At 37.8% G+C, this 25,806-nt stretch overlaps 2 protein-coding genes across 3 annotated transcripts in view; one reads left to right on the top strand and one right to left on the bottom strand.

Annotated features, from left to right (window-relative positions):
* The window catches only part of LOC124144550 (neuropeptide Y receptor type 6-like), a 39,009-nt gene extending 14,762 nt beyond the window's left edge, over positions 1-24,247 (top strand). For both annotated transcript variants that reach the window (XM_048403950.1, XM_046514010.2), the window contains exon 2: positions 19,691-24,247. In XM_048403950.1, coding sequence (XP_048259907.1) covers positions 20,786-21,907 — 1,122 coding nt within the window. In that variant the 5' untranslated portion in view covers positions 19,691-20,785 and the 3' untranslated portion in view covers positions 21,908-24,247. The remainder of the gene's footprint in view (positions 1-19,690) is intronic.
* The window catches only part of LOC124144542 (cleavage and polyadenylation specificity factor subunit 2-like), a 217,482-nt gene that overhangs the window by 145,506 nt on the left and 46,170 nt on the right, over positions 1-25,806 (bottom strand). The window lies entirely within an intron of this gene.

The following is a 25,806-nucleotide window of genomic DNA, read 5'->3' as shown; positions in this document are numbered from 1 at the left end:
CACTGACTTACTGGTGATGACCTGCTCTGGGTGGCCATGTCAAGGGTCTCCACCAAGGGTCTAAGTCTGTAGTATTACACCCAGCCCACACATTCTCATCAGAACAGGACTGCAGGTCATCGCCTGACTTACTGGAGCTGACCTGCACTGTCTTGCCACGTCAAGGGTCTCCAAGGATCGCAGTGTTACAGTATCACACCCAGCCAACAGTCTCTTCAGGAGTGTACTTCGGGCCATCACTCACTGAGAGGTGCTGAAACCGACCTCTCTCAAAAGCAACCAGATCACAACATCAGCCTTTCCTGATAACTGGTATTCATTGGTTCAGACAATTAACCTTAAGCCAAAGCAAATCAAATATCAGGAGTTATCTTTAAATTTTAATAAAGAATCCATGGCAGACAAATATTTAGACATGAACTGTGCACTGTGAAGTATCTTAAATTCAGAGTATCTTAACCTTGTATTCAATGTCTTTGTCTTTATCACTGTTTATTGGTCCTGTTATCAGTTAAATACATTTCCCTTTTGCAAAACTGTAACATTACTATACACTGTCTTACAGAATTGGGAAATTTCAATATGAAAAATTCGACCAATATTTGCTGTAGACGTGAGGCCAAATAGATATATCGTTGAGCATATTCCCATCAAAAAGGATTTTATACTCTATAGATCCATAAAACATCAGCCACTATGACATAATGCAGCTGAGTAATGTGTGTCTGTAGCGGAGTTCAGAAAGTTGAGCTGCAACTCTTTGTATAATTTATTGCATATTCTAACTCAAGAAAAAGATACTTCCAGGCAAGACACAGATGGAATTTTCCATCAGGTCCTAGACAGCTACACCTTGAATGTACCATATGAGACCTGTGAAGATCCAAGGTAGATTGGTCTTCAGCTACCCATTCTTGCGACTGTTTGTTATAAGAGGCGACTAACTGGATCAGGTGGTCAGGCTCACTGACTTGGTTGATGCATGTCATCATATCCCAATTATGTGGATCAATGCTCATGATGTCAATCACTGGATTGTCTGGTCCAGACTCACCATCATATAGCTGGAATATTGCTGAGTGCGGCGTATAAACAATGTACCATATGATAACATATCTATAGTTTCATTTCTCTCTTTATTTAAGAAACTGAGATATGACATTGTGCCAATTGAGGTTACCTCTTTTCAGACGAAGGTAAAGTCAAGGAATATTCTCTATTTATTTCCCAATTAAATGGACACATTAAAGTCAGATAACATACAGAAATAGTGGCACTATTTCAACAGCACAGCACAACAGCAGCTATCCATCACTTAATAATTGGAATGGCCCCTTGTTTCAGTGTCTGAATATTCCCATTCGACATGAAACAGATTCGGACTATGATGAGTTTATCAAATACAAACATCCACCACAGAAACCACAACAGTTCATAAAAAGTTCCAGAAATGTTAAAGGCTTCTGAATCGAAGCCCCAAGTACAATTCAAATCAATCCTGGTGATGGGTTCCTCTGTGGTGTCCGACTTCCATTAATTACATGTTATGTGTTGGACTGGATAATAACAACTCCACAACTAGATCATCTACATCATAACAGGTGGAAGTCTATATGCATATAGAAACTGAAAAGATGACAGTGGTCACATACTTAACAAGTTTTCAGACAGGATAGCAAATCATATCAGGAGTGGGTGAAAAAAAATCGAAATGGAAGAAATAAATTTCATTTTCTGAACATTAATCCTGGTGGAAGAGGCACAAAGGAGGTATTTGTTACATGGGGTCATCTTCCCCTGGAGCTTAAACATTTCCCACAGTCAGGATAAACTTCATTGATGAGGTCTTCCCTCTGACCATGGAGTCTATGTTGGGTTGGGCAAACATGGTGGAGGTGCATCGGGAAAAGGATGTCAGACTCGGCGACTGTTAGGTTTACTAAAAAAACATGATATCAGGATCTAGCCACAAATCATGAGATTCATATTGATCTGTGAGAAAAAACAGAAGTGACACAGAATATCCATACATAAGCACAAGAAACTGTGATCATGCTTTTATCTGTTATTTTCTGGAGGTACTTAAATAAGTCCAATGCATTTCTTTGAAGCTTTAAAGCTACTGGCATTATATTGGGCTTTTGAAAGATTTTCAGTTCAGTATCTAAATTCCTCCAAGCTATTTTTGTGTTTCTCACACAAGATACGGACAATGTCTGGTTATTTTCACTGTCCACTTGAAATGTTCAGCAGTTTACAGGGAAAGAAAGTTTGAGGATATACTTTTGGAAGCTAACCTTGCCTGATGTGACAGGTTGTATACACAGTTAGAAGACTGATATATGGGTAAAACAAGTGTCATAATTATTCCTAATTTTCAGTTATCAATACATATATATTATCAATCACTTTCACCTTGAGAATATTTCTAGTCACATGACTTCAGCTTATATAATCTTTCATTATAATAAACACGCTATTTGGAATTCCAGGATATAGAATTAGTGTGAGTGTGAGTGTGAGTGTGAGTGTGAGTGTGCTTGTGTGTGCTTGTGTGTGCTTGAACTTGTTCGGACTAATCCCGATTTTATAGTGCTAGCTCACTGAGATGCCATGCCGCAGTTTAACATGAATACCCCACTCAGACACAGTATACTGACTCTTAAGCTTATTAATTACGAGCGCCAAGCAGGATAACAACAAGTACCATCTTTTAACATCTTTTGATATGACATGGTCAAAATTCCCTATTTTGACTTGTACCTTATGTTCCTGAGTTTTATCAGGTGAACAATTGACTTGCCTTTGCATGTGTTTGTGATGGGTGCCACCGTTGGGGCAGGATACACTCACATTTTAGCGAACACCTGTTATCATTACTATTTCAAAGTGATTCATAAACACATGCTCATGATAAGAGTTGGCATCGTACAATCGACTGACTGCTTTATGCAGAGATTTCTATTCGATATGGAATGGGTTTTGTCGCTATATTTACACTTCTTCATTAACATTCACACAGCAGCAGTATGATAAAATCCACAAAATGTTTCAACCATGGGACTTCGGAATTGACGTATTAAAGCATGATGATCGAAACAAGCCACATTTAGTCCTCAACAGCCACATTTGAACCAAATTGGGATTCATACCTTTTCTTTCTTCCATCAAATTGTCATTGATTTCAAAGAATCCTTCTCCATCGTGAATAAATCCATTTGACAAAGTCTACCGACGTTAATCATAGTGAGCAAACTGTAAATCTAGTCGATATGGGCATAATAACCATATATGATCTATATCAATACAGGCTAGTAACTTGGACATCGTCTCATATCAGCTGCACACAGAAGTAATTAATCCTTTATCATAGATTAAATAGAAATGAAAAAAAAGGCCACAAGGTAAATTAAACTGACATCCAACGAAATTGCAATTTTGAACCAGTAAAGATAATCAGTGGAGAGGAAGGGTGTCTCGTAGATAGATAGCATGACTCATTCAGCTCCATCCATTTGCAATCACGAACCAGCTGGGGTCCCCATTGCCAAAATCACATCCACATAAAACACAAATATCCTACTCATCTCATGCCTTTAGTTCACCATTTAAGGATTTCACTGCGGGATGAAAACTAAACCATTCCCAACAAATCTTATTTCAATCTATTTTAGTAGTTCATGATGACAAATACGATTTCAAAGTAGTTATGTGCATCAGTTATTCCTGCCTAAATTACATTTTTTTGTTCTGATCCTCTTTTATTTGCTCAAGTTACTTCTGTTTTGTCAAAGAAAAGATTCATCATCAATATTTAATGCCTTATGTGTTTGAATTAATCGTGTGGAATTTTGTAAGTGACAAGCAAAAATGTTTGAATAACAGTTCAGATGATAATATTTTTAATTCCACCATTTGTTGGGATGGAGTGTTTGTTCTGATGGTGCTTAGACAAGTGTGGCGTGGTTGAGAGTTGTGGTGAAATGGGCAGTGGCATGGTGAGACCCATGAGGATACATATTAAAATCCTTCTTCGGCAACCCATGCTTGTGGAAAAAATAACAAAAAAACAAAACAAAGCATGTTGAGAATGGGTTGGAAGGTAGTGTAATGTGAGATGTGGTGTTGAGATGTGGTATTGAGATGTGGTGTTGAGATGGGTGGTGAGACGTGGTGGCGAGATTGGTGGTGAGATGTGGTGGTGAGATGGGGTGGTGAGATGGGGTGGTGAGATGGGTGGTGAGATGGGTGGTGAGATGTGGTGGCGAGATGTGGTGGTGAGATGGGTGGTGAGATGGATGGTGAGATGGGGTGATGAGATGTGGTGGTGAGATGGGTGGTGAGATGGGGTGGCGAGATGGGTGGTGAGATGTGGTGGCGAGATGTGGTGGTGAGATGGGTGGTGAGATGGGGTGGCGAGATGGGTGGTGAGATGTGGTGGCGAGATGTGGTGGTGAGATGGGTGGTGAGATGGGGTGGTGAGATGTGGTGGCGAGATGGATGGTGAGATGTTATTGGGTGGTGAAATGGGTGGCAAGAGATAGGAAGTGAGTTTGGTTAGTGAAACAGAGACTAAGATAGGATAGCGTGCTCTAATACTGAATGTAACAATTGAACTGTTTGTTTGTTTGTTGTTAAACGCCACACTCAGCAATATTCCAGCTACAGTAGATCAAGGCAATCTGAAAATAATCAAGTCTGAACCAGACAATCCAGTGAGCATCAATCCACGCAATTGGGATATGATGACATGTATCAACCAAGTCAGCGAGCCTGACCATCCAATCCCGATAGTCGCCTCCTACGAAAAGCATAGTCGCCTTTTCGGCAAGCATGGGTTGCTGGAGGCCTATTCTACCCCGGATCTTCATGGGTCAACAATTGAACTGAACTGAACTGAACTGAACTGAACTGAACTGAACTGAACTGAACTGAACAATTGTATCAATCTCAAAACAATCAAAGTATTTCAATTTTCTCTAAGAAAATACTCTGTCACAAATCCAATTTCCTCCAATACATAACATTCCCATAAAACATATTCCATAGGATGTGTTCTCTTAATAATTTCTTCCAAAAGTATAACTTTTCCTATGAATAATTATCATATTTGAATAAGCAATCCTCCCAGGTTGAGTTATAGACATTTTACATCCAAGAAATCTTCTTCTCTTGAAAGAAGGCAAAACGTCTTTTGGAAAACAATAAGTACTAAAGTACAGACAGATCATATCAACCATCAAAAGCAAAACACAAATTAAAACTATACCTGGTTGGTGGTTATTTATAGCCAAACACTAACGACAGCTGTGACTCTCATCCTGGGGCAGGTTTCTGGTGTATTTCTAGCAAAGCTCCTGGATCAATGTCTAATCTCCCAACAGACATCCAGTTCTGGTTTATTATTCATTTGATTTTATCTTTCAATACTGACACTGATGTTGTTTGTTTTTGACTTCTGTTCGGTAAACAAATCTGCCTGGAATCGTTTTAATTCTTGCCAACTGTTTGCTCATACTGGCATTTTATAGATTCTTTCACAATGGAATAAGTTCTTGCCACAACAATCATGTGCTTCAAAAGTCTCAAAACAACTATCAGTTGTTAGTGACAAGCTTGGACGAGTTGGTAAGATCCAAGAAAATAGTGTTGGGAATTTTTGATATCACTTAATTCATTGGTAAACATGACTTTGGTATTTGACAAATTTTGGTTTGGTTGTTTGTTTTGTTGTTTAACGCCAGCTATATGATGGCAGTCTGTAAATAATTGAGTCTGAACCAGACAATCCAGTGATTAATATCATGATCATGGATCGATGACATGCATCAACCAAGTCAGCGAGCCTGACCACACGATCCCGTAAGTCGACTCTTACGACAAGTATAGTTGCCTTTTATGGCAAGAATGGGTTGCCGAAGACATATTCGATAAAGAGGCTTTTAACCATTATGATGATGTTATGATACTGGTTTTGCAGTTGATTCGGTGTACGGAATTTACTGGCCATTCTGAATGTGCATTTAAACAAGTAATACTGATGCAATTATTATGCAAACTTATAGAGACATTATATATCACATATAACATGGTTTAAGCCAGAGAAATGACTCGAATCGGTGGATTCTGGAAGTAGAATCAATGTCACGTTTTGGGGCATGTTGCATCTACTTCTGGAATCAAAGATTCTCTTGATTTCTCCATCATGTTTATCTTATAATTAGCCTCAACTTGTTTCTGTCTCTTTTCTAACTTACCAAAAGAGAAATATAGAAACATGTCCTTGAATGTTGTGTCTCTCTCAACACTGACCATGTCAGATACCAGTCTGTGTCAAGAACTTGTGTGTTTAAAGCCCCAGAAGAATTGATTTCTGTAGATATTGATGGGATCAAATATGGGCTTATATTAAAAAAAGTCAGTAAAAAATTACTGGGTAGGGAGGGAGTACTTTACTTTATTATCATATTTCTCTAGTAGGTAGCATTTGATTTTCTGTTGGTTAACTCCTGTGATAGTGGCCAGTGAACAATCAAATCTGGATCAGATAATCTAGTGACTGAAATCATGAGCTTTGATACATGTAATTGGGATATGATCACAACCTATCAACCAAGTCCCTGAGCTTGACCAGCTGATTCAGTCATCTATTGGTTCAAGCATAGGCTGCTGGGGCCCTATATTCTTACAAAGAGTGAGTTGTGTTTAACGCCGCTTTTAACAGTATTCCAGTTACATATTAAGTCACCTTAATGTGGGAGAAAAGCCCGAAGTGATGCAGGTCTCAGACATTTACCTCTACGGTGAAACCCACGAGCAAGGGTATGGTGCTGACAAACCTAGAAACATAATCGGGGCGAACTGGGATTCGAACCCACAATCATAGGTTTCTGGCGTGCCCAAGGGACGCAACTCTGCACAGCGAATAGCGGCGCCTAAGACGACTGGGCCACCCGTGCCCCCTCTTACATAGAATCCAGAAGGGCTGGTAAAAAATGGTGCCAGTACAAATTTAGGGTCAGGTTTGTCATAAGAAACAAGAACTTCATTTTACCAAGATATATTATAGTGAGTGAGTTGTGTTTAACGCCGCTTTTAACATTATTCCAGTTATATCACGGCGTGTCAGCTTAATGAGGGAGGAAAGCCCGAAGTGATGCAGGTCTCAGACGTTTATCACTTTGGTGAAACCCACGAGCACGGGTATGGTGCTGACAAACCTAGAAACATAATCGGGGCGAACCGGGATTCGAACCCACAAACATAGATTTCTGGCGTGTCCATGGGACGCAACTCTGCACAGCGAATCGTGGCGCCTTAGACGACTGGGCCACCCGTGCCCCCAAGATATATTATAAAAGACCAAAGTTCCAAACTCATGCAAAAGCTCCCGACTCTATACAACACCATTGGAATACTATTAGTACTAAGTGACAGTTAGAGTGCCATCCATGATAACCCCCTGCAGATATATGTAGCACATCTTGAGTTCTATTCAGAATATGCCATAGTGGAAAATTGAATTTATAGCTTCACTGACCATTTGGACTAGTTAGAAACACTTACAAGCTGTGATGAACATGCACCATAGCCCTCACTTCAGAAGAGTTCAGTGGTGATTGGTACAGTGAGTTTGCTTTAGACAGACTCTCACAAGAGGCTGCTGAAACCCAGATAACATTAGGAAGGGTTGAAACACATTAACACTGATTTGAACACTATTTCAGTCATATTATGGCAGGGATTTACCTGGTTCTATCTAAGTTTGTGTCCTGGGGACTCTTTGAGCAATGAACATTCGGGTTAAAGGACAGACATGCTGGAGCACAAGGCTGGCAACATAAGGACCCTTTCGCTTGTTTATCAGGACTTCAAATGATGTCAATTGTTGCATTTGCTCAGGAGGTCTATTGTCGATAGAAAATCAACCACTGACACCCTGCACATTGGGTGTATTTCTTACAAGAATAGAAATGTCAGTTACGAGTTACAGGAATGTACAAAATTGATTCATTTTATCATTCAAACTGCCATACATTTTTGCATCCCACAGGACTCGCAATGTGAATTATTTGCGTCCATGCCTAATTTGTATGCGTACATGATGCAATACTTTGCATCCTGTAAAACCCAGACAGTGTGCCAGCTGATGTTTGAGGAAATCTCACAATGCCAACTCTCTGCAATACTAAGCACTGTCTACTTCAGTGAAACCCATAACTGACAAGCACAAGGCAAAGGATCATACATGTGGCAAATCTGGGATTTGAATCCCAAGTCCAGGGACACCTAATGGATGCAACTGAGTGAATCACCAAGATCGAAAAGCACCCAGTAAAAAATTGATTTTTTTTTTCTGAAATGTAATCGCCATGAGCTTGTGTTGATTTATAACACTGAGATAGGTTTGTGAGTGAGTGAGTGAGTGAGTGAGTGAGTGAGTGAGTGAGTGAGTGGGTGAGTAAGTGTGTGAGTGAGTGAGTGGGCGGGTGGGTGGGTGGGTGGGTGGGTTTTGGGTGGGAAGGACAAAGTGATGTAGATCTTGGTATCTGGTACAGGTTAGGTCTCAAAGTAAGACCCAGCAGATAACAGACCAACCTAGTCAGCTGGGACACCATCAAACATTAAGAGGAAAACAGGGTCCTTGAGGTTAACTTAATATCTAATCAATTTTCTAAATATTAGTGATATGACAAGGCTCTTTGACGTTTGTTTTTAATTTCTGACACTAAATGGGTAGCATCTAGACCCCGGAGATTTGCCCTAACCCTATGGGGTATAGACATGCTTCCTATGGAACAATCAATAATGCAATTAAAGGTCCTAAGTGCCTAAATTTGCGAACATAAAGATTCCTGCTGGTTGTGGCCAAGAAAGCTACGCACTCTGTTACAAGGCAAAGCAAGCTAATCACCGGCTCCACACCAAAATTAGAAGCTGGTTAACTTCATCACAGTAAGTCCACCTGACCAGAGCTGTGATGTTTATCACTAAAGATATGCTGGAAGCATGCATGCCCAGCACCAGACATCACTTTGCGATAATGCTGATTATTTTTGTCTCTTGCATGTTTTAATTCAAAATATTTACACTTTTCAAGATGAAAATACAAAAAAAATCAGGAAGGTATCATTCATAAAACATCTTAAATGCATTACCAACGGCAAACTATTTTCACATAACTTTATTAAGTAAAGATATGATTAAAGGATGAATAACTTCGTCATTGCAATTGGGAATGACATTTCAGTGTACGTTTTAACAACGTTATCAAGCAACGTTCCTCCTAATTGTAATAAAGAAGTTGTTCATCAATATATCTTTTACTTACTTGGTTGATTCATTAGCTTGACAACAGTGTTAGAACCTGCACCTAAATGTCCCTCCTTACCTTGTACTCCAACTTTAAAATGACTTCAAACTTTATTCTCAGGGTTTCCATGACAAATTATCATCTAATTACACTGGTAGTATTGTTGGAATTGTCATGGGACATAGTCGTTACTATACAGACAATAACACACTGACCATTAGCAAATGTCTACATTTGTAAATATTTGAAACATGTATTCATTATTGCTTAACCTCAAAGCTAACTCAATGACTACCGTGCACAGAAACAAGAAAGTTTTCAAAGTTTGAGCATTGGCAACACATCATGAAACAGTGCATCATCATAGTTCAATGGATGAATATAAAATTAAAAAAGAGTTTTGATGATTATGTATGTAGGACCTTGGCAGATATGTCACCCCCAACAAGTTTGTCTTTGGTCTCTAATTTTATTTTATAAGTTGGTTATAAAAAATGTCGACATCAAATTTGAAAAACTACCAACTTTCAGATTAGTACTGCTACTATTGAATAAAAACACGTTCACACCAATCTGGAAGTACGATCACTAAACAATACCGTCAGATAATTGATTTAGTTTTTTACACACATTATTCACCATTTCTTATGATACAGTGGACTTATATCTTTTGGTTTTTTTTCATTTCACCTTATTGTAAAATAGAGTTGGCAAAAAAAATGTTTGTCGGTTGGTGTCGTAAACCAAACCAAACAATATAAGGCCTTAAGTCCCTCAAAACCTACTTTGTTTTCAAATCGATCATGAATATTAATGTTGCAGTTAAGTGCCAAATATACAGAGACAACATCTCAGTTTCAATCATGGTACTAATTACGTCAACTGGAGATAGGTATCAACATAGTTACTCTATAGATACATATGCTTTATAACATCTGGTTTGTGGTATGCCATGGGATTCCAAGTTTTAATTGGTCCCCCACAACTGATGCCAATGATAAAGAGGTGGCTTTATGGATCGGGTGGTCAGACTTGTCAGATACTTGACTGATTGTGTGTCATCATACTCCGACGGCATACATTGTTCCTCATAATATCAATCACTGGCTTGTCTGACCCAGACTTGATTACTTCCAGGTCACTGTCTGGAATATTGCTGTCATTTTGAAGTCAACATCAAATCACCCTGGATAATAATTTTATTTCTATTTTAGCGACTGTAAACAAAATATGAAATGGGTCTGCCTTGAAATGAACCATACATACGTTTCACACAACAATCCAAACCAAATGTGAAGCACAGGAGAACAGATGCAGGAGTGTTCAACAGGTCCACCATTACTTAATAGATAAACACTGATATGTAAGTGATTCCTAATCTACCGTATTTTATGGAGTATAGTGCACACTTTTAAAAAAACCCCACCACAGCTGTGTAGAAGGGGGTGCGCATTATACACGCAATAATGAGTTTTGATGTTTTTTTCCCCCAATGGAAAGACATTACCTTGAGCATGTAACACCGGAAATACCATGTCAACAAATTAATCATGTCATTACACAGTTTGGCTATAAAAAGTGTTCTTTGTATATCTGGACTTATGTTTGTAACTTATTTCATAAATTTTATTAAAAATTCCTTTTAATATTGTTTTAATTAATTTCGACGAAATCGTTTGTGAAGCGATCAGAAGATCGCACAACTCACTGTTTTTAACAGCAACCATGGTCAGATTACCGCTATTGATGCCTTTAGTTGACAGAGAATGGTAACTAGATCTGTGAAACAAAGCATGATAACAGGCTGCAATTGTTGTACTAGTGACAACTTCACACACAGGTGGCATAGCCCATCCTCCTCCCCCACACCCCAAACAGTCTGCATGACTCCACATCTGACCATATAAACACTATTTTTTTGTACCAAGTGGGTGTTTTTGTACAATAAATTATTCTTGATTCTCTTCTCTTGTTAGAGCTGCTGCTACTGCAACTGCCATGTCACATCAGCCTCAAGTAGAGGATTATATCATCTTCATCAACATGTTACAGGATGAAGGTCAAGCAATGCCTTTACAATGTCAACTCCTTACGCCATTTTTCTGGTTATGTTATCATCATGTGTGGAGTTGTTGTATTGGAAAATACCAATTGAAACAGAATAAATAAAGAAAATGTTTGGAGTACATAAGTGTGGTTTTAACCAGTATCATAGGTGTACATAGCCAGTTGATCCTGTAAAAATGTTACTCGTCTTGGATTGGTGGGTAGGCACTAGACCAGACTAAATTAGACTCATTCTCTCTTTTGTCAAAAACAGAAATGCCATAATATCCAAGCTAACCATGCACTGATAAACAGACAAAGCCACCAAAGCTGGAACATACTGATGAGAAACATCTCACCTACATCTATTCAAATCCACCCAACACCTTTGTAAAACACATTCAGGGCTTAGAGTGTTTGTTCAAACAGCTGATCCCCGTTCAGAATATGGGTGGCTTTCAACACTGACAACACCGACACGCAAAAGAGATTTCTTGTTCCGTCCTGTGACATGTATCATGTTTACTTGGATCAGGACATACATAAAAAACTATTCTTCAAACGAAAAATGATTTCCTCAAGACATAGCATATTCTGGTAAAGGAGGAAGGCATATCTTCCTAACTCAATATCAAAGACAGCAAGCGCTTCAAAACACGACACAAATGTTACAAAGGCTGACAGGAAAATCAAGAAGTGAGGCAAAAATCCAGTACTCAAACACTTAAAGCTCTTCATTGTGTGGATACAACAATGAAAATCCTATCCTATCCTATCCTGTAAAATGGAAGAATTATGTTCGAATTATGCCAAAATTCTACAAATACAATTATCCAAAGCAATTAAAATCGATGGAATATTACAACCAAAGTTCTCAAAACATTAGAAAACAATTTTTCACACATCAAAAACCCAATAAAAGGTGGGAAAATAAGCACTTCTGAGTTGAATGCAACCAGTTATGTTTTTGGGGTGATTAGCTTCTTAATACACAAATCGGTTTGTTTTTCCGTTTCCAGGGACATAATGTCAACTGTATATTGAGATATGTTGCTTTGATTCTGAAATGGGTTAATGGGGGCCTATACTGATCTGACAGTGTAAAAATGCAAGTCTTTGCATCATATTTGTCAGATTATCTGAAGTCATCATTAGTCCCCTTAACTCTTTTCCTGTCAAGTCCTCGTTATCACTTGCAGAAAGTGATGAAGGTGTAACTTTCATCCACAATGCTGCTTTATATACCAGTGGTTTATGGGACCATATTTGGTGATTAACAATATTGAAAACGCAATATCTTTTCTGAATTTTACTAGTCCGTGATTATGCTATTGGCCAATGCAGCTGAAATGACTTATCCTATGCTTTAGCATGAACATGTTCAAGTTTATGTTTATGAATGGTCTCAGGCAATTTCTTTCAATGACTCGTAAAAACCTTCATTTACCATTGCCTACCCCATCTTAAGGACCGAGGGCTTCTGCAAATGATAACGCCCTGAAAAATAGTGTGACTGTTATTATAGCTAAAATGGATAGAATTATCATGAAACCACCTGCATGTTATCAAAAATGAGCAGGCCACTGTAACTTGATAATGCCCTCATATTGCTTGACGACGGGCCATTATCACGCCCCTTGTTAGGTGACGTCATAGGATAGGGATAGGTGACATCACGTTCAATAGTCACGTCATCTGGTTTGTTCTATGACGTTTCCATATTTGTAAAAGTTGGTCAGTGACATTGGTGTTGCTTGTAGTAAATGTTTCAAAACCGATATTGTTGTTTCTTTTTATTTGATAACAAATTCCATCCATTTTAGCTATAATAACGGTAACACCTTTTTTCAGGGCATTATCATTTGCAGAAGCCCTCGGTCTTTTCAACTGCCCTCCTTCATCGGGCAGTTAACAGAAGACCTCGGGCTTCTGCAAATGATAATGCCCTGAAAAATAGCGTTACCCTTATATGATACATCTTAAAAACACAAAGTCAGTTTCAAAACAAACATTTCCCCAATGATGACAATACTAAGCCAGTCAACCTAATGATTCAGTTTCCCCACAACATCAGAATAAAAAGCCTATTTATTACCCATTCTCTCTATTTGTGACTTGTAAATGAAGATGCAGCCATATGAAATCTCATTGAGAAGCAATGGCTGCCTATCTAATAAGATCAGGAGGCATGCGATCCAGCACTGGCCTTGCATGTCCAGTAATTGAGAACTGCCCTAGCACCAGTGATTAAGACAGAACATGCCTGTCCAGAAGAGTGGACATGTAGTAAGAGTGACGGTGGACGCCAGACAATGCAGTGACCAGCATGTATTGATTTAGGCTGACCAATCTCATCTCAGTCACAAGGAAAACAAATTGATAGGCAACTGGACTTGGTCAGACTTGCTTGCTCGCACTTTAAAAAGATAAGGATTACTTAAGCCTGATGATTAGGTAGGTAAACAGTGCTGTTTCCGTTACATGTGAAAGAACTTGTTTTGCTTCTTGGAACAGAAAATTGTTCCAGCTGAATCTGCTGACGAAGGCATGCATACCTTTAGATCATGTACTTAATGGCTAGATTCCTTTGAATCGCTCCCCACTGCTGTGACAAGCTAGGAGAAATTCTACATTGACACCATTGGCAACTGCAGAAATTGATTTCTCTGACAATTGTGGAAGATACTAATTTGCTTTGGCACTTCCATTTGCAAGAAGTCAATGTTGTGTGTTCATTTTATCATTCTTATCGAACAAGAATTTCTTTCTAAATTATTGCTGAATCACTTGTCTGAATATTCAAAAAAGAGATTTTTGATTTGGTTACTAATTTTGTCTTCCAGCTTTAAAACTTTATAAGGCAATCAGATTTAATAGAAACCCCTTTCAAACAAACATTTAGATCTCTACATTGAGTATTTCAGAGAACTGCTGAATCATCACAAAATGGATTTGTCTTTTTAGCGATTAAAAAGAAAATAATTGCAAGGTGAGACATAATACTACCAGGTGTCCATTATTTCCTTAGCTCCTCTGTTGCAAATGGAACACATACTGCTAGTTGTTATTCTCATTTTGCATAAACTTCAACCAGAGGCAAACTAATTAGATAGGTGTAAACTGTTGACATTTCTACTTCAAGCTAAAGAGCAAAATTATATTGTTACAAGGCGATCAGCTGTGAGAGAGCTACTTTGAGACACTAATACAACTACAATTGGCCATTAATGTTTCTGTTAGTTAGACAATTTCCTCTGTAATAGTCATGAAAAAAAGCCTAATTGTTACACTGCATATGTACATGATACATGAGTGAATTCATGACAAAATGTTTGTGACAAAATGCAGCAGCAGTTTTAGAGCTAATTGAACAGAGAATTTGAAAATTTGAAAGGAAATTTATTACTTGATTTTATCTGAAGCAAAATATCCTATTATTAACCATAAAGAATTTGTTACACTGATCTAACAGTGGATTATTGTTAATGACATGAAAAATTGCCGGTGTTATCCCTTTGTTACAAGTCATTTTCAACACGTAACACAGACTACAAGCTAAAAATGTTTTAAAGAATCAATTTGAAGACATGACTCAACTGTTTCTACGATCAACTTCAATAAATAGCAACAACAACCCCGAAAGAACACCAACTCTGATATCCTTCTTGTTACAATTAGTGATCATTGAAGACATGTACAAATATACTTTGGTCTTCGTAAATCATGCATAAAGTAAAGACATGAGGAGACTGCAGGACACAATGGCTCTGCTACAATGACAAACAAATAATGGAAGGTATTGACATATTTCAGTCCTTCCTTTGTCAAGATATATATAAATAATAAATGCCTTAAAGACTCTAGTTACTTCTTTCACCATCACTAACCTATGTGTACTTTATCCTATTAATCAGATTGTCACTGTTGAGAACAAAAATCAATAACAAGCTCAAGTGAATAATACAGGTTTCTGCAACGACCAATTCCTTCAGCTGTATATTCAGAGATTAAATTGTTGATGTTGGTGTCAGGTAGTTTTTGATAAAATAAATTGAGTTTTTCTCTTATTAGAAAAATCTTGTTCTATTCAAGTCTACAATTACTCAAATGCCTTGCATGTATAACAGCATTTAAATGTGGAATTTTTATGGACAGCAACTTCTTTAGACATGTACCACTTTGGTGAAACCAACAAGCATAAGCATGGTCCTGACAAACCAAGAAACATAACCAGGACAAATCAGGATTCAATCCAAGGTTCATAGGTTCCTGGCATGTCTAAGGAACACAACTCTGCACTTTGAATTGTGGCATCTTTAGAGTGGGTGAGTGTGCTTTTACGCTGCCTCAAGCAATATTCCAGCAACAGCCAGCAGCGGACACCAGAAATGGGCTTCACACATTGTACTCATGTCTTCAGAGTGACTAGCGAACGATTTAACCACTAGGCTACCCCACAGCCAGTTTCGCCTTAGAGCCTCTGTCTGTGCCACTTGTATCCCCTAAAGGGAAGCAGTAGGTGATGAAAAAGAAAACTTTGTGCAAATATTATCTGACATGTTATTACACTGAAGACTGATAGTCAGTATTCATGGACATATTCTTGGTACCCCTACTTGACCATTAAAACCCAATTACAAAATTCAATATGGAGACCATATGTTTGGAGCTGTGGGGGTTCCTGGTCAGAACATTTTGTCATTTGCCCAAATCTATGTTACATGACTTCTGTGACTTTTGTTTGGATATTTGTGTAGATCAATTCACAAATACGCCAACAATCGGGCTTCCTGTTAATGACTGTTTGTGCAGTCCAAGCAATGAAATAGCTCCTCATGTGAACTGTTGACCTAATGGATGACCAGGTTGCCATCCTACACACGGTAGTCATCATGTGTTCAGGGACTTCATAACAGTACTTGGAACAAACATGATTCGTCAGCAAAAGGAGCACAGGTCAAACTGAATAGGACACTAGATTTGCCAATCCCAGGTTAGTCAATGTGACATTTGAAATCACCTCGTTTACCTTATGCATGAATCCATTTCTTCTTGGCTTAACATTTCTGTTAATGTTGAAAGGCTGTCTCCTGTTTCGTATGTGATGATGATAATACAAGTATTCATGGCATTCTGTAAGTCACAGATGATGACCATACAAGCATTCACTGCAAGTGATGATGATCATACAAGCATTCACTGCCAGTGATGATGATCATACAAACATCTACTGCAAGTGATGATGATCATACAAACATTCACTAAAGGTGATGATGATCATACAAACATTCACTAAAAGTGATGATCATACAAGCATTCACTAAAAGTGATGATCATACAAGCATTCACTGCAAGTGATGATGATCATACAAGCCTTCACTGCAAGTGGTGATGATCATACAAGCATTCACTGCAAGTGGTGATGATCATACAAGCATTCACTGCAAGTGATGATGATCATACAAGCCTTCACTGCAAGTGGTGATGATCATACAAGCATTCACTGCAAGTGGTGATGATCATACAAGCATTCACTGCAAGTGATGATGATCATACAAGCATTCACTGCAAGTGATGATGATCATACAAGCATTCACTGCAAGTGATGATGATCATACAAGCAATCACTACAAGTGATGATGATCATACAAGCCTTCCCTGCAAGTGATGATGATCATACAAGCCTTCCCTGCAAGTGATGATGATCATACAAGCCTTCACTGCAAGTGATGATGATCATACAAGCATTCACTGCAAGTGATGATGATCATACAAGCCTTCACTGCAAGTGGTGATGATCATACAAGCATTCACTGCAAGTGGTGATGATCATACAAGCATTCACTGCAAGTGATGATGATCATACAAGCATTCACTGCAAGTGATGATGATCATACAAGCATTCACTGCAAGTGATGATGATCATACAAGCATTCACTGCAAGTGATGATGATCATACAAGCATTCACTGCAAGTGATGATGATCATACAAGCAATCACTACAAGTGATGATGATCATACAAGCCTTCCCTGCAAGTGATGATGATCATACAAGCCTTCCCTGCAAGTGATGATGATCATACAAGCCTTCACTGCAAGTGATGATGATCATACAAGCCTTCACTACAAGTGATGATGATCATACAAGCCTTCCCTGCAAGTGATGATGATCATACAAGCATTCACTGCAAGTGATGATGATCATACAAGCATTCACTGCAAGTGATGATGATCATACAAGCCTTCACTACAAGTGATGATGATCATACAAGCATTCACTGCAAGTGATGATGATCATACAAGCATTCACTGCAAGTGATGATGATCATACAAGCCTTCACTACAAGTGATGATGATCATACAAGCCTTCCCTGCAAGTGATGATGATCATACAAGCATTCACTGCAAGTGATGATGATCATACAAGCATTCACTGCAAGTGATGATGATCATACAAGCCTTCACTGCAAGTGATGATGATCATACAAGCATTCATTGCAAGTATTGATGATCATACAAGCCTTCCCTGCAAGTGATGATGATCATACAAGCCTTCCCTGCAAGTGATGATGATCATACAAGCATTCACTGCAAGTGATGATGATCATACAAGCATTCACTGCAAGTGATGATGATCATACAAGCATTCACTGCAAGTGATGATCATACAAGCCTTCCCTGCAAGTGATGATGATCATACAAGCATTCACTGCAAGTGATGATCATACAAGCCTTCACTGCAAGTGATGATGATCATACAAGCATTCACTGCAAATGATGATCATACAAGCCTTCACTGCAAGTGATGATGATCATACAAGCATTCACTGCAAGTGATGATGATCATACAAGCCTTCCCTGCAAGTGATGATGATCATACAAGCATTCACTAAAAGTGATAATGATCATACAAGCATTCACTGCAAGTGATGATGATCATACAAGCCTTCACTGCAAGTGGTGATGATCATACAAGCCTTCACTGCAAGTGATGATGATCATACAAGCATTCACTGCAAGTGATGATGATCATACAAGCATTCACTGCAAGTGATGATGATCATACAAGCATTCACTACAAGTGATGATGATCATACAAGCCTTCCCTGCAAGTGATGATGATCATACAAGCATTCACTGCAAGTGATGATGATCATACAAGCATTCACTGCAAGTGATGATGATCATACAAGCCTTCACTACAAGTGATGATGATCATACAAGCATTCACTGCAAGTGATGATGATCATACAAGCCTTCACTACAAGTGATGATGATCATACAAGCCTTCCCTGCAAGTGATGATGATCATACAAGCAATCACTACAAGTGATGATGATCATACAAGCCTTCCCTGCAAGTGATGATGATCATACAAGCCTTCCCTGCAAGTGATGATGATCATACAAGCCTTCACTGCAAGTGATGATGATCATACAAGCATTCATTGCAAGTATTGGTGATCATACAAGAGTGAGTGAGTGAGTGAGTGAGTTTGGTTTAACGCCGCTTTTAACAGTACATGTATTCCAGATCTACACATTAAACAAATTCAACACGTGACAATACATTATCTGATAAATGTATTGCTGAAAGACAATGTGGTGTTTCGAGTTCCGAAGAAATATAGGTCTACATGCAATTAGTTCCCAGTAGAATGTGTCATGTGACCAGTGCATTAACAATTTGCTCTCCGTGATATCTTATGAAAGTAAATAATTCGTGAAACAAATGTAAAAAATCATATCTTGGACAGGACCAGCATAATGGCGTAATTTTAGGCTCAAAGCGTAATTATTATGCAAAACGCATAATGTTGGCATCTCTGATCAATGTGACAACTTTTGAAAAGAGTTGCATTTATTAGATACTTCAACATTTACAACTTGAAAAAAAAAAAAATCAAATAAAAACAATTTAAACCAGGTATCGATTTAGGAACCAAAATACACCTCAATTCCAGTAGGGAAATATTTTAACACCCAAACATAAGCTCTAGAAAAAGACAAATACTACTTCTATGTGTTATAAATATAGAAAAACAACAACAAATTTAAACAAATTGGAGGTCTCAGTGACCTCAGGATCGTGAACATATATTTAACAAACAAAAAGGTTTCTTTTTCAGACTTCTAAAGTTGCTGTTTTTCAAACAACTTTTAAACAAAATGATATCAAAGAGACCAAAAGATAAAGAGGTAAAAATGTGTTTTGAATAAACAACAAAAACCTTTTTTCCAGTTTGAATGCAGTTTTCAAAGTAAATCTTCAACTAGCTTACCATTCACATCCAATGTTTATATGTTAATTTCACTTTTTTTATATTCACAGAATGATTACAAGTCAAGCAGAATCCTTCAGCAATCATGAAGCCACCATTTCTCTGGTGGCTGGGATGTTGGGAGACAACATATGAGGGAAATGTTTCATCAGCAGTAATCATAAGAGCTTTGCAAAGAAGGCGAACATGACCAGGTTATTCAAGCTAATTCACAATACACAGCCACCATTAACTCTGTGACCTTGACATTGGAGAAAGCCACAGGGGTCTTGGCCAGCATTCCTCCAGAGACAAGACTCAAACAATGTGATTTCTATTATAGGAATTGAGCATGCTGAATGGAAGGGTCTCTTGATTGACAATATTTTTAGCTATCTGGCACCAAATGTGTGTGTTTTGATTTTTTGTTGCAAAAGGAACAAGACAGTCTTATTTCTCTGGAGATTTGAATCACATGATGAAAACTTTCATCACATTTTTTTATGAAAAGTTTAATATACTTTTATCAAAATGTGTTGAGAACTGAAAAATGTGTTAACAGGCAAAAGAAATCGTTATCCCAGCTTGTGGGTAAATATGAAAATTGTCACAACACCGCACAAGTCAATCAGAGAGCAAGAGGATGAAAGGTTTAACTGATGCCAAAGGACCCCCCACACCAATATTTTTTTATGCTTTTTAGGGGCTCATTCACATTCCTTCAGTTTTCATCACAGCACTTCATCTAAGAGCAGGTTTTATACTGAAGCTGAGTGTAACCGAAAATAAGTGTGTCCCAGTCAATAATGTGATATCCAGCAATTTTATCACACAGACTGCTGAGTTGCCTGTAATTTTGAGATCTGGACTTTAGAAAAATTGAAGCAACTCATTTCTGCCAAGATTCTACATGGAACATGCTGAGCTCCTGGATAGTGATCAAAACTGACATGTGTTTTGAACATTGAAACTTTTATTCACTTATCACCAATTGAATAACTTCAAAAACTGATCAAGGGTCAAAGAGGAGTGATGAGTATGAAACAATAACAGACAATATTTTAAAATATCAACCTAGCATTATGGAACCCTTGGTTGCTCCTGTGTGTGGCTCCCTACTAATCTTAGTCTGAATAAGCCACTGGTTTCCCACATCAAGATTCAACATGGATATGGAAGATATTCTGTTGAATATGGACTTTGAGAACATGTCCTCAGAGGAGATACAGCAACAGTTTGAGCTGTACTCCAACTTCTCCCAAGACATCAAGCAGACCGACTGGGACATCTTGAAGGACAAGCGCTGGCAGGTTGTGGTCATTATCCTCTATGTTGTGGTCATCGTGTTCGGGTTCCTGGGGAACCTGGTGGTGGTGATAGTGATAGCAAAGTACAAGCAGCTGCATACAGTTACAAACATCTTTATTGCCAACCTGGCTGTGGCAGACATTGCTCTGTGTGTGTTCAACCTTCCCTTTCAGCTTCACTACCAGCTGACAGACACGTGGACATTCGGATCTATTCTGTGTCACATCACCATGCCCACATTTGGAGTGCCTATTTTCGTCTCCTCTCTGTCCATTCTCAGCATAGCTGTTGACCGCTACATCCTCATCGTGTTCCCCTTCACGCAGAGGATGACCAATGCGTTTGCGCTGGGTGTTGTTGTTGTCATTGGTTGTGTAACAACAGGTTTGGCCATACCGCTGATGGTCTACACTCGTGTGGAGATCATTGATGAGCCCTTGTTCAAACTGTATCAAGTGTACTGTGTCGAAAACTGGCCTTCGTACAAGAGTAAACGGGCATACGCTGTCACAGTGTTTGTGCTGCAGTTCTGTATTCCACTGATGTTAACGACCTTCTTCTATACTCATATTTGTGCTGTGTTAAAGAACAGACCCATTAAAAAAAATGAAACCCGACGAAACCAAAGAACAACCAAAATCTTAATCGCTGTGGTTTTAACATTCACTCTGTGCTGGCTTCCATGGAATATATTCAGCCTGACCGCAGAGTTCCATCATAGTGTTGTTCGTGGGAAATATTTCAAACTCATTGATCTGTTACTTAAAATTTTTGCCATGAGTTCCTCATGCATAAACCCATTCCTTTATGGTTGGTTAAATGACAACTTCAGAAAAGAATTAGGGCGAATGGTCGGGCATCAAAATGGATTTGGCCGAGTCAACAATACAAATGGGTATTCCTTAGCTCAACCAACCAAGAAGACAAACCTGCAGCAAAGTCCTCGGATTGAGATGGACCGACACACCACCCCATACTAACAAACGGTTTCAAGTTGGCAAGTGGATATTCATTTTCATTAGTGTTTGCTCAAAAGAAATACAGTGTGTCATTCGTCTTGTCTTTTTCATAAAAAAAGCAAGTTTTCCTGAGTGTGAGGATAGGCACTCCAGTGCAAAATGCTGTCGAAGAGGATGCAGCTTCAGTCTTGTACTTGTTAAGGAGGAATGTGAAAGGTAATTAAAGAGGCAATCTCAAGAACACTTTTGTGGATTATGAACTTGTTGACTTCAGTGTTCATGGAAAATCATTTTCCACAGGAAGTGGACAATTATGGTGACATTCATGTGGAAAAAAGGATTATACAGTTTAACATTTACATGCTCAAAAAATCAAGGAACCTTGTTGAGAACTCTTCATAAGCATGGACAATTCAATAAAGTAAATCTTGCCATTGTAAGTTAATTGGTGACTGCTAACAGGATGATGGTCAGTGTAAGGAATGGTTAACTTCTTTCATGTCCTGTTTGTTGAATAACAAATAAAATGAAACATGACACTAGCAAGTGTCAACAAACATTTAAGCCACTACTTCCAACACATGCAAAAGATAATAGGGACAATGACATTTGTAAATGGCAACATAGTCTGCTTATATTTCTGAGATGTACTGCTGGGCCCAATTCCACAAGCAATCATAGCACTTTGACTATCGTAATGCTAGAGTGTCGCCTTGACCCTAGAGAATAAACTAAATTCCGACTTAATAAAAGTAACAAACTCTTTCCATATTAAATAGAAATCTCTTGATTTGAGTCGATTGTACGATTCCGACTATATAATGAACATGTGTTTATGAATCACTATCAAATACTGATGATGAAAAGATGAGCATAGCCTCCAATACCGATGGTAAACATAACAAACACATGCAAAGGCAAGTCAATTGTTGACCTGAAAAGACATGGGAACACATGGTACAAGTTAAACTAGGGAATTGCATCAGACTTTTATTAGTGTCACTGATGTGTCAAATTTGGAAATGTCCTCCATATGTTCACCATGGAACCTTCTACTTGCCTAAATGTCTTGACCCCAAATTATACACAGATGTAAAGCCTAGAATGATTATTAAAGTCTCAGCTCTTGGAAATTATTAAGCATTTATCTGGGCTCCATTTGGACTATAATTTTTATTTTGTAGACATATATTTTTAAACATGATAACTTTACTTCTGGGACAAAATGTGAGTCTATTGTAACTCCTATACTTAACACAGACTTATGACAATTACGACGATCAGTTTGTGAAACAGGGCCCTTTGCATGTGTTTGTGACAGGTGCCACCGGTGGGGCAGGATACGCTTACCTTTTCGCGAACACCCAGTATCATTAACATTAACACAGGTTCAGGATATAGTCGGAATCGTACAATCGAATCTGCTTTTGGCAGAGATTTCTTATGAATGTTGAAAGGGTTTTGTCGCTTTTATCTACAGTTCAACTTGTTGTTTCCTCAATGACCGTATCTCAGATGTATACTCACAAGATGGCAACCCCAACTTGAGGAATATCTGGGGTACTTGTCATCTAAATTTAGTAGCGTTTAACAAAATTTGTAATCATTATTAGAATCTCTGACTGTATGTTCTGGACGAAAATTTATCATCTTTCACCTTATATTTTATCACCCACAATCTGTAAACCTTCCCATCACAAGCTAAAACCATTTATTGATTATTAATTGGATGTATATATGACATTGACTTTTATGATGGTTACAGGCAACATTTTTTGGGAAAAAGATTGTAAAATATTTCACTTGACCATATTGGTGGAAGTATGTTCTTAATATCATAACTGTCCTGCCAAATTCAAATTGGTTGGCATTTCTGTATATTTTGAAAAGTTATGCACAAGAATATGAACCTGACCCAGCATTAACACAAACATTACAAATTTGATGTCCTTGAAAAATGATTATGTTTGATCGAATATGACATTGGTACAGAACAATGTTTTTTTAAATGTTTGTACATTTCAAACAGCTATGCCATTGAACATGAAATTGAAACTTCTTTTATTTTAGAAAAACCTCAGACTATTTTTACTCTTTAAGTATACTTATCTGATATTTATTGTTTGTATAATGCAACATCATTAGTTATTTGAGCAAATACTACAAGTTAGCAAGCACATTATATTTTATTGTCAAACCCCTGTATTTCAAAGATATTTATCTCACAAGCACTTTCTTTACATATATGCTGTTTCATGCAATTCAAGAAATGTCAGATGCTGATTTAATTTATTTATCACACAGTGAACAATAAAATTCACAATTCATTTTCTTTTCAACAACCCCCCCCCCCCCCCCTCCCCCAACAATTTAGATAATATACATAAAATAAAAAATTAATTATAAAATTATAATGTTCATTTGACAATTATTGTAACAACATTTGACATTCATTGTAACAACTTAGAGTAAAAAATGAAAGACTGAAACCATCAATGCTATCAACAATGTATAAGGATTTGAATGTTTCTTATATAATCACACCAATTTCAACCAGACATTATAAATCTCGTGGGTTGCAAAAAAACACCAACACAAATTATTTTAACTACACTCAAAAAGGCATAAGTGGTGATATCCAGGACCTGTATTAACATGATTTAGAGTACATCCATTAAACTTTAAAAAAGAGAAAATCAAACAGATTTTAGAAATATGTACCTATCTTTGAAATAGTTAATCTAATCTAAATGTCCAAATGATAAAAGAAGGAAATAAGTGTCAACAGTGCATCTTTTTGTGCTGGGTGCTTGTGAGCTAACATGCACAATGAGAAAATCCTTCACAGTATTCTCAGTTTTGCTATGAATTCTTATTAATAATATTTAACTTTACAAAATATTTTAACCACACATGAAAACACATTTATCTCTTCTATTATCATTGTACCATTTTTCCGCAAATCAATAAAAAATGACCATTTACAATTTTCCCTCAATTTTTATCGTGCTGCTACTTTTCATGGATGACCTCATACAGCGCTATGATGTCAGGCAACGAGGTAACAAGTACTAACAACTCAGTTACGTCAAAGTTTAAATGATGTTGAGGCACTACTCCCATTCAGCTGTATAATTCCTGTTTGTTAAATACATAATGCTGCATCTGTGATAATTTGACTTTTCTTATTAGACTCTGGACATCAAAGCTTCATATCCGCCATAGATTGATTTACATTATGTCATTAGAACATTCCTGTACAGAACAGTTTGAGTTGTGCACTGATAACAAAATCATACATGCAGATATTCTTTAAATACATTTCAACTTTCGAACAGCGCAAAACATTAATTCTTGAGTGAACTTTGGAAAGATCTTTCAATCAGAAGTTATAATTGTGTTTTGAAAAATCAGATTGATGAATCCGAATTGAGTATTGTCCAAATTCATGCTGGAGTGAAGACGTGACAATTTCAGCTGCAGTGTATGGTGAACCCTTAACATAAGGGCAGGCTTTCAATACATCTTCTTCTAATGGTGATATGATGTCCCCACAAATTCTTTACCCTTGTCTTCCAACAAATTCAAAATCCTGATTTGAACGATTGCTTCTTTCATCCGCAGCATCATAAACTTTGCGTTTTAGTTCAGCATTTTTTCTTATCCTAATTCATCTCCACTTTGTCCTGGAGCACAGTCATCTGTTAAAGTGTGCAAGTTGTTGATGATTTCAGATGGAAATCTGTCTGACATCAGTTGCCTGTTGGTCGTGACCTTTACATGACCTTGTTAGTATCGAACAAATCATTCGGCTATCATTTATCAGGACCTGGCCAATGGCTTTGACCAGTGGAATTGACCAGTTGGTACTTAAACTCTAAAGAATCTCCAACCACAGTTCATGGCTCTCAATGAAGGCA

This window comes from Haliotis rufescens, unplaced genomic scaffold, assembly GCF_023055435.1.
Source record: "Haliotis rufescens isolate VD_foot unplaced genomic scaffold, xgHalRufe1.0.p SCAF_3, whole genome shotgun sequence".
Taxonomy (NCBI): Eukaryota; Metazoa; Mollusca; class Gastropoda; order Lepetellida; family Haliotidae; genus Haliotis; species Haliotis rufescens.
The sequence above is the reverse complement of the archived record's forward strand: the minus strand, read 5'-3'. Positions and strand labels throughout refer to the sequence as shown.